Source organism: Temnothorax curvispinosus, unplaced genomic scaffold, assembly GCF_003070985.1.
Source record: "Temnothorax curvispinosus isolate PA1 unplaced genomic scaffold, ASM307098v1 QBEX01010974.1, whole genome shotgun sequence".
Lineage (NCBI taxonomy): Eukaryota > Metazoa > Arthropoda > Insecta > Hymenoptera > Formicidae > Temnothorax > Temnothorax curvispinosus.
In genome coordinates, this window is record NW_020220754.1 from 12,308 (window position 1) to 26,117 (window position 13,810).

At 31.4% G+C, this 13,810-nt stretch overlaps 3 protein-coding genes across 9 annotated transcripts; all 3 read right to left on the reverse strand.

Annotated features, from left to right (window-relative positions):
- Positions 1-53: 53 nt before the first annotated feature.
- Positions 54-1,929, reverse strand: LOC112460998. Its single transcript, XM_025026004.1, has 3 exons — positions 1,217-1,929; positions 945-1,028; positions 54-497 (listed from the first exon to the last, which is right to left on the reverse strand). Exons 1-3 carry the CDS (start codon positions 1,797-1,799, stop codon positions 283-285), a joined length of 882 nt encoding a protein of 293 aa, XP_024881772.1. The 5' UTR covers positions 1,800-1,929; the 3' UTR covers positions 54-282.
- Positions 1,898-6,140, reverse strand: LOC112460995. Its single transcript, XM_025025996.1, has 10 exons — positions 6,106-6,140; positions 5,237-5,359; positions 5,035-5,154; positions 4,829-4,948; positions 4,630-4,740; positions 4,441-4,536; positions 4,164-4,232; positions 3,520-3,612; positions 1,950-3,127; positions 1,898-1,906 (listed from the first exon to the last, which is right to left on the reverse strand). Exons 2-10 carry the CDS (start codon positions 5,343-5,345, stop codon positions 1,898-1,900), a joined length of 1,905 nt encoding a protein of 634 aa, XP_024881764.1. The 5' UTR covers positions 5,346-5,359; positions 6,106-6,140.
- A 2,713-nt stretch (positions 6,141-8,853) lies between these two features.
- LOC112460997 (DNA polymerase epsilon catalytic subunit A-like) lies at positions 8,854-12,054 on the reverse strand. 7 transcript variants are annotated; one of them, XM_025026003.1, is made up of 5 exons: positions 11,707-12,054; positions 11,491-11,621; positions 11,271-11,315; positions 9,695-9,861; positions 8,854-9,600 (listed from the first exon to the last, which is right to left on the reverse strand). In XM_025026003.1, exons 1-4 carry the CDS (start codon positions 11,739-11,741, stop codon positions 9,842-9,844), a joined length of 231 nt encoding a protein of 76 aa, XP_024881771.1. In that variant the 5' UTR covers positions 11,742-12,054; the 3' UTR covers positions 8,854-9,600; positions 9,695-9,841. The 7 variants fall into 7 exon arrangements, with proteins under 7 accessions (XP_024881771.1, XP_024881770.1, XP_024881766.1 ...); XM_025026002.1 differs by having other exon boundaries at positions 11,271-11,327; XM_025025998.1 differs by lacking the exon at positions 11,491-11,621 and having other exon boundaries at positions 11,271-11,327.
- Between the last annotated feature and the right edge of the window lie 1,756 nt (positions 12,055-13,810).

The following is a 13,810-nucleotide window of genomic DNA, read 5'->3' on the forward strand; positions in this document are numbered from 1 at the left end:
CGTACGGGAAAGCAAGCCGTTTGACGCGACTATCGAAAGGAGTAGCAAATGTTCCTTACGCATATGTATTCCTTGCAAATCTTACTTTTTGGCCAATTGTATGAGAACGCTACATGCTGATGTTAGAAAATTAAACTTTTTAGCAAGAAAAAAAAGATTAAAACAAATTGATGGAAGCAACTTAATGACATATTGCTACATGCAATCTTCCTTAAAGAAAGTGAAGCAGATACTATAAAATATTTTTATCGCAAATGGTAAAACAAAAATAATATCGTGTTTTTATAATTTTGGCAAAGATTTTTGCTTATTATGCAACCACGTCTTAATTTGCGGCGATGTACGATTTGCAAGACAAGGATAGTTTTTCCTCGTCTCCTGAATTTCTTTTAGAGACGGCAATGTATGATTTGCCATATTTTGCGCAAACGCTTGAAGCACTGCTTCTTTTTCGTCGTCTGTCCATCGCAGCCTTTTTGTTTTTCCATAAGGAGATGCTAGAACACAGGATATTATATAATTTAATAATCATGAAAGTACTATACTATTTGTACCAAAGTTTAACATAAGAATATTTTTATTGATGCTATAGTTGAACACTCATTCTATATTTATATTCTATATTTATAGATAGTAGACATTTTATTGTATTTATTTACTTTTAAATATTAAGACATTTGTATCTATGCTTGGCATAAATATAATGAAGAATATATTGCATTAAGTATGTAAATCTGATAAAAATAGAAGGAAAGAGTGCAATAAGATATAATAATATACGTTTACTTTTTACATAAAAATGTTAAAAATATATTGAAAATGTAAATAATATATAAATATTTTTAAGACTAATTACTAGCTATTAATATAAAATAAAGAAAATAAACTTGAATTATTGGATATCTTATAGCCATGGATTGGCAACAGATAAAAAAAATACTTACTACTACGTTTCCGTTTTCCACCTTGTTTATCAACTTGGTTTTGACATATTTTGGAATCATTTTGGGTGTTACTCAATGGCATATCTATAATAAACAATGTATTATAACTATTATGAATAATGTAGTAAGAATGTAGTAAGAATACTTTTATATAAATTACTCATAAGCATTAAAAACAATGTAAAACATGTAAATGTTAATTATATTAATATTTATTAATTATAGTTTCAATGTCCTATATAACGACTTAAACATCATATAGATAATAATACCTGCTTCATCACTGGTATTAATATTAATCTTATCTCTTGAGTTATTTTCCTTTTCAGACTCGTTGTCCGATGCAGAATCATTACTCGCATCCTGTTCATCTCCTTGCACAGCTTCTAAATATTGAGAGATTTTGAGTATATCTCTACTTGCCTGTGGCTGTCGATAGTGTTCTCTATGGATTTTATCAGCATGGCCCATAAAGTTGGCTAGATCCGAAACATCAATGTCATTGAGATTGAGTTGAATGCAATGTGTAGCTATATGTTTTCGTAATGTTGTTCCGCGTAAAGTTGTTGACTGGCTTGCATTGCAGTCTCTTGCAAATTTGCGCATTAAGATACAAGCCCTTAAATATCGGTATCTATTTTTGTTGATAGAAGGTAGTCCAAAAATATATGGATTCTTTTTTGGTACTTTAGCTTCCTGGCGATATTTTAATATTAAAATAATACAGTCAAGGAGATCGTTTGACAATAGTACGGGCACTGTACGTCCCAACTTCCCTCTGATACAAAATCGGACATATCTCTCAGCAATTTTTCTGTCTTCTACGGATAATGACTTGTATATGTCACTGTACATATTTTTATTTACTTTTTCATAATTTTCAAAATCTTCTATGTATGCTCGTTCGATTTCTCCTGCACGTCGTCTATTAAAAACATGAATCGAAGTCAATGTCACTTCTGCTAAAGAGATCCATTTGTCATATGTAAAAAATTCTTTTAATGCCGCATAAGCTTCAGTCCTTCTTTTTACCAAATATGAGTGCAATTTTTTAATATCTTCCAGTGACGGCAGATTTACTTTCTTATGCCTTTTATGCGCCGATTGCGTTTCGAAAACAGTCCTATTTACGCTGGTACCAATATCTACTACTAATAATTTTAAGAAGTCTTTAACTAATTTCTTTTTCTCTTCATCTTGTTTTTTGATGCATTCCATTACAAGAAGATTTCCTATATGTTTAATGAGAGTTGACAAGTTAGCCGCTACTGCAGGAGTTGCATAAAGTTGTTTCTCATTATCATATCCTGCAACTTCGTTAATCGCAGAAATGCAGTCATCGTATATTTGGGGATAATATATCGATTGAAAATCTTCTATCTTTTTATTTATCTCTTTCAGTACTAATAGAAAACGGCCAAGAAGACGTAGACGTGCACGAATCATGTCGTGCTGGTGTTGCGCCTTATATTTCACACACAACTTGTTACCATATAAGATCAGTAATTTGTCATATCTTATAATACGTGTTACTAGATCATCTCGCATAACGGGAAACACCGTTTTTCTTAAAGTCTCATTTGCAAGTGGATGTATTCTGCCTGTAATTTGCCTGCCCATAATCATAATAGTCTTATTTTTTCGAAAATCCTTTTTAATGCAAACTCGTGAATGATGTCGAATACTACTTTTTGCAAAAAAGTCTTTACATTTTACACAGGCAATGAAATCTGTAGCAGCCTTATTGGCTTTTTTATTTGGACGTCTACACACAATTAATTGCCCAGTATTAAATTCTGGGTTCGTGTTAAATTTGAAGGTACCAGCCTTTCGAATGCCATCTATTATTTTCTTCCTTTCTGGGTCTTTTTTAGACAAAACGGCAAACTTTTTCACTTCCGGCTCGTCACGGTGTACTGTCTCTAAATGTCGTGGAAGCTGTGCTTGTGGCTTCATACAAAAAGTGCAATAGTATCGTTTCCTTGATTTCGTGTTAGAGTTTTCCACATACATGACTTCATCGTTACATGCTGATGTACCAACAACATTCGTGTTTGAAGTATCAAAACTTGAAATAGAAGTTGTAGTCTGGTTAACAATTGGCGCGTGGTTTTGTGGAGATTCACTGTCTAAAGAACTGTGTTCTGAAGGTGTATAATCTGCATCTTCATCATTATCATTATCTAGTGTAAAATAAGAACAAAAAAATTAGATAACTATGTGAATCAAGGGACACAGCCCCTATGTACATACAATATAATATAAATTTGTATATCAATGTATACACGTTAGCTATATACGCAATAGACACATAAAAGACGACAAAAGAAAATAATACTATATATCAAAGTAGTGAAAAATTTATTATCATATTTCAAAAAATATATTTAAAACATTATATTGAGCATATATTACTTAAGTTTAAAATATTAGCATTATTTCTTAAAAATATGCAGCAAGATCAACGTTATGGGAACTGTCCATTAATATAAGCATACACAAATTACTATGCAATTTGTTTATTAAAAATGCATTTCGAAAATTATTTATAAAAAGTAATGAAAATCATACATACCATTAGATATTGAAACATCGACAATTTCTGGGTTAGTATTATCTTGGCAAGTAGGAAGCGCGCATACGTTTCCTGCATCTACAGATGGTTCTTCTAAACACATAATTATATGTATATAAAGTATAATTTATTGCACAATATGATGGCACAGCAAAAAACCAGATATCTCTCATAGATACTATAAATAAATTAGAAGGAATATAAGAGTCAGTTACTTATAAAGAAAATTAAAGTAAAAAAATTCAAAAATATTTTATTATTAATAAAAAATATTATCAGTACTATTTTTCCAGGGAACGCTATAGCTGATTTACATTCTAACAAGTATCTTATTTGTTATGTGAACTATGACTATGTTAAAAAATAACATTAAAGTCCGTATCAGACTACGGATTGGGATTGAGATTGGATTAAAATTTAATCAATCAGAACAGAGAAAACTGATTTCAAGTTTAGTAAACTTTGCTCTGATTGGTCAAATTTCAATCCAATCTCAATCCCAATCCGTAGTCTGATACGGGAATTACGACATGTATTATCCCGATACTACTATTACGTTTTCCAAATATTTTATTTCTTGTTTCTAACTAACTTATTCTTACTTTTCACATATTCTATTAATCATATGCTTGACATGAACATACCAGTAGTGCTAAATGTCAATCGCTTAACACACTTGTCCACATTGTTAAATGCACAGCCATTATATGCAGCTATAAAATAATAGGAAAAATGTATACACTCATTTAGAAAAAAGTATGTGTTGTATTTTTATAGTTTGTAAAGTAAAGTATTGTCTATTATACTTTGCTCCAATATACAAGTTAGCACATTGCAATATTTCATCACATTAATATATTATCATATATAGTATACGTCATATGCGAAGTTTAATAAAATATGAAAATCATTATTGCTTACAAGAAATTGAGACTTCAATGTTTTCGCTTTCTGTATTAATATCTCTCTGATTGATCACATTTACGCCATACAAATTGCTGTTAATATCTGAAATTGCTGAAATCGAAAGATGGATTCAAAATATACTCTATAATATTTATAATAGGTAATATTTACTAGAGTATTTCTTGACATTATCAATGTACTCACCAATTACAGGAAGCATCATATCACATTCTTCAGTAAAGAAATCTTGGATAGAGATTCCAGTTTCGTCATTTCCACCACTTCCTTCATTAGAATGTATTGTTGTAATAGTTTCTGACATAAACATATAGATAAGGGATTATAAAGCATTTATAACAATTAGTACTTACAAGATAGGATTTCTAAATAATGGTATACTCACCATCATGGGCATCACGTAATAAGTCAACGCTATTCAGTGAATTACATTTTGGACTGCAGTTCTTAGTCTCATTAGTAGTTGTATTTTTATCATCAGAATCCCTGATATTGCTTGTATATACTACAAAGACAAAAATGGGGTATATACATATAATATTTCTAAAAATCTGCATTTATAGAAGTTCTTGTATCTATATGTATACTAACTACAAGACATAGGCATAAGAATATTCTTCTGGCAATCAGAGTTTGAATAGTTGGCATCATTCTCATCGTTTTCATTATTAGTATATTCATCATTACAGTTTATCGTTTTGTTAATATCTCCTGTCCATATAAAAACAGATTAGCATATAACGTTTGTAATAATCTGCAAATACAGGAATATCTCTAATAAGTACAGTCTTACCATGAGACAAAGATTTATCAACGTTTCTCCTACGACTGTCCTTTTGATTGAGAATATCAGTCTCGTTATTGCACTCATCGTTATTTGCACTCATTTTATCACAGTTCATTGATTCTTTATTTCCTAAACAAAAATAATAGACCTAAAGTACATTCGTAAATTGCCAATATAATGAAACTTTTATTTCATCCGGCTATAATTGGCAAACACTCATCTTGACGACGAAGACCAAAACCAATGGTCGAATCGTCACGATGGGTGTTTGCTTATTATAGCCGGATGAAATAAAAGTTTTAAAAATAATAGATTTTCGTGTAACATTTTTAGACATTTGTATTTAAGACAAGTATGTAAACAAATGCGTGATCATAATTAGATGCGAACACAAGAATTTTCATAATGAGTGTCCAAACAGTTGATATTATAAATCTCATCGTTTTTAGCACATCTATCATTACAATTTATCGTTTTGCTAATATTTTCTGAACATACAAAAAGAGCATATAATGTTTTTGTAATAATCTGCAAATATAGAAATATCTTTAATAAGTATAATGAGATAAAGACACATCAACGTTTATCTTACAACTGACGTCCCGATTAGAGATATTTATAACGATTATAGATATCTCTAATCGGGACGTGTCAGTTGTAAGATAAACGTTGCATGATGTGTCTTTATCTCATTATACTTATTATAAAAATATTCCTGTATTTGCAGATTATTACAAACATATGCAAGCAACGGCTTGCAATATTAAAGTCTACAGTTGTTGGAATATTTACTAAAGGATACTAGATTGCCATAATACTTGTAATAATAACCCGCATTTAGAAGCAAATTATATTACAAATAAGTGTTTACTCACGATGAAATGTTTTCACGTGAATGTTATGACAATCAATGTCTGGTTTGTGTAGTGTTACAGTCTCATCTTTATTTGCACTTGTATCATTAAAGATTTTATGTTTGGTAGTACCTAATTAAAAATAGTATGAAATAGTAGTATTTCATTCAAATAATAGTATCATTTATAACACTGCGCGGACACCATGAGCCTTTTAAGGCACAGCTGATTTTTCATTTATACAGTTTTTACCGTTTTCTCCTGTCGTTTCAATACTTAAAAAAAAATTGCAAACTTTCTGGCCTATAGAAATCACTTTTCGAAACCTTAAAGATGATGCATGAATTTGTATAGATTTTGTTGTAACACAGAAGCGCTTTCAAAAACCCTTTGGACTTAAAAGTCCCAGGGTGAGTGCTCCAGAAACACGGTGTCAGTGCAGTGTTAATGTAATCTATTTTAATATTATATTTATAGCATCGACATATAGTATGGACTACGCCAGGTATAGAAAAATATAACCGGTGTGACTCACCGGTGGAAGAAAAGAGATAGCGACTGGTAGAGGTCGCGTACAGACAAAGAGGGAACGAGGTTAGGACACTTTTTGAAAATTTTTATGTAGGAATCGCGTGGTCCATACTTATATGTCGATAATTTATAGTAACACATAGTTCAAGAACACGTATAAGGTTAAGAAGTAAGAACATACCACAGAATGTTGGTACAATAACGCTTCTTCGATTATTGCAATCTAGAATTTGTGTACTAGATTTATCACTTGCAAGTTCTTTGTAAGTTTTGTTGCATGATACATAAGGTTTCTTGGTATCAATATTTGTAACTATCGTCTGTAATAGCTTCTTATCCTCTGTAATAATAAAAAAGTTGTATTTGTACATTTTGTTATTCATTTTTAAATTGAGAGGAGTACGTGACCTTTGATTTACTTGGCAAGGTGAACCTAGCAAAGTTACATTCAGAATAATATTTTGAATCAGAAAAGTATATTTAACGTTTTATTTATAGTCCAAATGCTAAATTTTCCAATTATTTTACTGCAATCAGTAATATGTTAATGCGATATAATATGAACAGTACAGTTTAATGTATGAAGTATTTTCATACTTACTGTTTTTTGCTATTATGGTTGCGGGATATCTAAATCCATCTCTGTATCTGGCTTTTGTAATATGATGTTTAGTGGCATAAACCTGGTTAATAGAGCACACATAGTGCACATTATCGTAAAATCTGACTATTGCGTACATATTAGAACTTTTAAGTAACACTTAGGCTCGTCAAGTGGACCGCAGCCTTAACGTAGTTTATTAGATAGCACTTTTAAAATACAAAGCAAGCGTAGAAGACTTGAGAAGATCGTTTATTCCTGCAGGAAAAAATCAGAACAATGAAGAATCGTCAACAATGCAATATAGAATGTAACGGTCTTTTGAAATACTTTTCGCGCGCGTTAGTCGTCAATCACGTGTTCGTATTCTGCTGGACTGCGTTTTATAACTTTAGGCTGCATCTCCATGAAGAAAGAAATAGCGAAACGAAATTAAAACGGAATTACTTTGATTAGCTAATATGCCACCTAGAGAGCTCCTATCTGGAGATTAGCCAATCAGAGTAATTTTATTTTAAATTCCGTTCCGCTATTTTTTTCTCCAAGGGCATGCAACCTTATTACAGTTTTTGCACATAGAAACGCTAGCCGCGCAGCGGAAAGCGACGGACGCTTTAGCCAATAAAAATCTGGTTCTGGAAATTCGGTACGTTAATTGGCTACCTCGTGCTGTGCGGCAAGCATTTCGGCCAATGACGTATATAATGGCCGCGTTCAGCAGACACAACTGTTGAGTTCGTCTTATCAACACTCTGCGTTGATTGGTTGGTTCTAAAAGTAAGAGCCAATCACGTTCGACTGCTACTGAGCGGCTTGGTCTGCTGAACGCGGCCAATATGTATATGGCCGATAATCGTCAAGGGATCGATTGTGTATCTTCAAACGAGGTGAAAATTACAAAAGTGAACAGATTGCATTAGATTTCGACAAATAAAATCTAGTGTAGACACTCTAGTGAATTTCCTCACTTTTGTAATTTTTTCCTCATTTCAAGATACCCTAAAGACTAAAAAGTCGACTTTATGTCGACTTGAAGTCGACTTCTACCGAAACTGACCTGGCAGAGAAGTCGATTTTTTTAAGGACGAAAGTCAACTTGAAGTCGGCGAATGTCTCAAAAACCGCCGATAAAAGTCGACTTCCCGTCATGACAAAAAGTCGAATTCCCGCCAACTTTTAACGTCGATAAAATAAACCGCCGCGTACGTCTGGAGGTCGATTATATATCTTGAAACAAGGTGAAAATTACAAAAATGAACAGATTTTACTACATTTTGATAAATAAAATCGTGGATACGCTAATGAATTTTTTCACTTTTGTAATTTTTACCTCATTATTTCAAGATACACAATCAGGATGTCAAGCGAGTTTTGACGCTGTAGTAGCAGGATATATAAACGTAGTGTATCAATGTATGACTGAGAACGAAGCTAATAACACTGTAAGGCCGAGAAGAAGACAGCCAGAGTCAATCTTTTATAGCACCACTTGATCTAGGTGCATTGGAAAATACAGCCGAGTTTGCGAAAATATTTATATCAGGAGAAATGTCTCAAAGATTGTTCAAGTATATTTATTTACATATATTACATATATTACGTAGTTTTTAAAATTAATATAAAGTTTTTATATAGAGTAAAATAAATTTAAAATTGATACTTTATCGATATGGGAGGTCAGTAGTTTTAATGGCCCTACGTGTGTATTATTTGCAAAATAGCCCAAAAAATACATCGAAATTTGCCGGAAAAGACATTAACTCTCGAGGAATATCCTAATCTGGATATGGGTGGAAAAGAAAGTATAAAGATCACTCCTGCACTTGAATTAATCAAAGCAGTATAAAAATATCGTCAAGTAAGAACCATCAGTTTCCAAAAATATCTATAAAAATGCTATAAAAAATTTTTTTTACCGCGTCATCGTCATTATTTTCAGTATTCTTATTTTCCGCATAATTTCTAGATAACTGGCCTTTAATGTCAGCATAATTGTGCTGTTCGATAAAGCAAATATATAATTAAATTAGCGTTACACAACACAGTTTTAATGTTATTTCATGAATCAAATGAATGATGAATCAGCGTACCAAGTCAAGCCGTATTAGATATTCCCAACATTGGTCAAACGTAATTTCAATACTGTGAAACACAGCTCTTTGTTTCGTATAGTTTGAACAACAAATTCTATATAGCCTAAAGCATCGTTCACAGATCTTTTCTTCGTGCACACGATAATTTTGTTAAAATTTGTAAAGACTATAATACAACCTAACGTTTTGAACTCTGCTATTAACTGTATATACAACTTATTCTTCATGTAAGTGTGTAGAGTACGACGTAGAGCAGGATCGTAAAGCAAGGCACTTGGAGACCTCAGCCACCTGGAATCATGCGAATATGTAGCATTTTTATATAACAGTAATATGTAATTAAGTAATATAATTGATAACTGTATAACAAATAGTAATAACGTACCGATAGAAGTGGATCAGCTGATAGTCCGCGAATACATTTTTATAAACGGATACCTCGAGCAACCATGCGTTTACTATGCTTCGTAATGTTTTAAACGCCGGATTGCACAGAGTAATTTCATCGTAGCTAGGAATAACTGTCACGGCATCACCACCCACTGCCATGTCCTGTTGAATAATCCCAACTTATGTAGTCGCAACATTATCAATTCGAATAAATTAAGTTGTTGCAAATGAGTTTTTGAAAGGTACTAACGTTAATTAATTTAGATAAGCATTTTTTAAAGCAAGTTTTAGTTAGTATATAAAGTTACAATAAAATTGGAATAGAGTACTAGTTGATAATAGTTGTATGTAAAAACAAACATATTATAAGATATTCAATAAACACAGATAGAAAACTTATATTACATTTACAACAAAATTAATAAAAACAGAATATTATCCTGTATTAGATCGCTTTACGTGTAAAATGTTATATTAATAGAAATATAGTATTAAGTGCAAATCTAATTTATCATTCTGCTATCTCATTCTGTTATAATAAATCAAAACTAGAACAAAATAACAATAAATATATACGATTCCCTTGTATGTACATACATACATAATGACAGTTTGCATTATTTATCAGAAGTAATTCATATTTCATATTATACTTTTTCTTAGGTACATAGATTGTGCATTTATATATATCAATATTCTAATAAAAGATATAGTTTTGTTTATTTTTTAGGTTACTTTGCAAGAACTAGTAGAATTTATTGGAAAGAAAGTTGTTCATTATAGAATTATATAGGATAAATATATACTGTTTATTATAGGATAAATATAAACTTCTCATCAGATAAAACGAGTAACATAAATCATTAACTATAGAAGATAGGAAAACTGCTAAGAGATATGACTTATTTTGTATCAGAAAAAATTTGGGACGTATAATATCTGTTTTACCGTGATCAAATGATTATTGATTAGATTACTTTAATCGTGAAAATTTATAAAGAAGTTAATGTAAAAATCTTTACAATGTAAAGATCTTTGGATAACCTTTTATCAATAAAGATTAATCTGACATCTAAGACCATGTTTTAATTTGAATATTGGCAAGAGAATTGCCACACAAGTCGGTCAACTAGTTGCGCGTTATGAAAACAGTAACACAATATTCAATTCAATTTCAATGATTTTGACATTTCAGGGATTTTATCACATTTATGCCATTCTGATAGAATATATGGAGAACATTGTTGGTAACCACAGGCAGAGATACATTCAATATTTAAAAGCTGTACAAGAAAAGAGTCATTGATGTGATCAAACTGAACAACTTTTGTTAAGTAATTCGTATCCGACGACGATTCCTTAAAGTGCTAGGCGCCAGATCAATCTAACCCTTTTAAGTTTGTTGTCACTTTCCAGAGACACTCTGTATATGTAGCCTAATTATATTCAACAAACTTGCGTTTCAATGGAAACTAAATTAGATACTACCTTACAAGCTTAATGACACCAAATACGCGTTGGTGCCCACTCTGTATTGTGCATATTAATTTTCCTCTACGTCCAAGACGTACCTTCCATTGTGAACAACCAAGCATCATTCATAGCAGCATTTGGTCCTGTGCAACCTCCTATATATTTTCCACACGCACAAGCATATAATTATCTAATTATATTTATTCTGACATTAATAAAGAGAAATTTTAATCTACTGTTTCTTATGTAAATAAAATTAATACAAGAGCGACATTTATTTCAATATCAAGATGTAATCTTAAGAATAATTAAGAATACCAAGCACAAGTAAATGCTTCTCCCCAAGTTCAATTTGCGACTGGCCGTAATGTGGCTGCGGCTTCAAATTTGATGTACTTTGCTTGTGCCAGGTATACAAGTACAAATTTAAGCACCATACATCATTAGGCCTATAAAACAAGCAATATGATGCATAAATATATGATGTACATGTTTTGTTTCTGTACGTGTATACATAATTTTACAAAAATATACCTATATCCATTGCAGACTCCGCCAAAAATGACCATTAAGTTCCTATGTATTGTTGCAGAATGTGCGGATGTTGGCGGTGGAGTTTCTAATGTGTTTATAGCAGTCCATATTCGATTTTATAGAGTATACATGTAATTCATTAAATAATTTCCATTACTGAAAAAATATGATCTCTTGTAGTATGATTTATTATACAATACACGCATATTTTATTAACTTTCAAAGTCCCTTTTCTCGAAACATTAAGATGAGAGAGACCACGATAATGCACGATATATATTTTTAGGTTATAACTGACTGACAGCTGACAGCACTACAACACGAGCGCTAAACGCGCTAAACGCACTGTCTGCACTGAGCGTACACGACTAACACGACGCACACGTCATACGTCTCTTTTCAATCTCAGCCTTAAGCTATATCCACACAAACTTGCATAAGCCCATAAACATAAGCATAAGAGAATTGATTGGTCCATACACATGTGCATAAGGAAATAGACCAATCAATTTTCTTATGCTTACGTATTATGCGTTATGCAAAAATATGTGTTCCCAGCTTTAAAGCCCCTTGCACAATAGACGATAGCGATAGCGATAGCGACAGCGACAAAGTTGCCGACAAAGGTATAGCCATCTCAGTACACGTACATTAAAGTGAGATGCAACATGCCTTATTCCTTATTCCTTTATCTTATTCTTTATTTTTCTCATTGTTTCTGAGCCTTAATGGAGCGGTTTAGGTATAAATGCCCATCTACAATAGGTGTTTTAAGCCCTATTGAATTTGAGGAGAATATAATTGACTGTAATTGGTCAATTTCTTAGGGCTTAGGGCTTAAAACACCTATTGGGTGTGGGCACTAAGGAGTACTACAGCTTGCGTCATGTGTTATGCGTTAACGCATGATGAAATGAAATAATCAAAGTCTTTCCTTTTTTCCTGAGGATAGAAAAACTCTAATTAATTCATTCCTTTATGCGTTAAGTGTTATGTAAAAGTCTGTTTTTTATCTTTTTTTACAAGTTTCTCTTACTGTCGTCAAAATCGCTGAAAAATAAATATAATGTCGTCAAAGTATACAGTGTCGGCAAAGTAACCATTTCTCTGTTTCGGGTTAGTTTGACGACGTCGCTGAAGTATACGATTTACTAATAAAATTTTGACGACCGTCGTCAAAATAGCCAGAAGTCGTCAAATTTGCCAATTCGTACTAGAAATCGTCGTCAAAGTAACTGATCTACATATATATATATATATATATATATTAATTATATATATATATATATATATCAATTATATATATCAAAAGCAATTCTGTTAAATTTCTTATACATAACGCATTGTTTATAATTTTCTATATATATATATCGTACTGTTTAATATTTATAATAGAAAATTATAAACGATGCGTTATGTATAAGAAATTTAACAGAATTGCTTTTATCAAATAGAATTAATTTGCGATTAGTTGAAGGAAATAAAACAATAAACAAATCGAGTAAATTTCAGACACGTGTTACAGGTGTCCATCTGTAATTATCAAAAATATCAATACCTGAAGATATCGGTACATATACAGTTGCGAACAACATTCAGTAAGACACGCAAATAAAAATAAATAAAGAATTTTACAGTTAACGACTTATTAACATTAATCATGCTATATTGCGATTATGTTTTACGTTGAAATTGAAAAATATATACAAGGTGTACAGCTGAAAGGGTTACAGATTATTATTTTTAAAAAACTAAGCAAAATATTAAATTGTTGTTTTTTTTAGAAATAATAATTTGTAACACTTTTAGCTTTATACCTTGTATATATTGTTTATAAGATTATAAGATATATTGTTTATAAGATTAAGATGCGTAACACTACAAAAAAGCGTGATATCCGTACAAAATTACTTTTTAAAAAAAAAGGTAAAAAAAGGCGCCAAGTACACGCATAGTAGTGTACCTATATGTTGTTACGTCGAAAAAAAAAGAAAGTGGTAGTATTATACCTCGAAAAAATTTAAGTAACAAGTGGTAGACGTAATCTTTATATCTCAAAAAATCTCGAAAAAATCTAAGCAGTAGTATCTTTATTTCCGAAAAA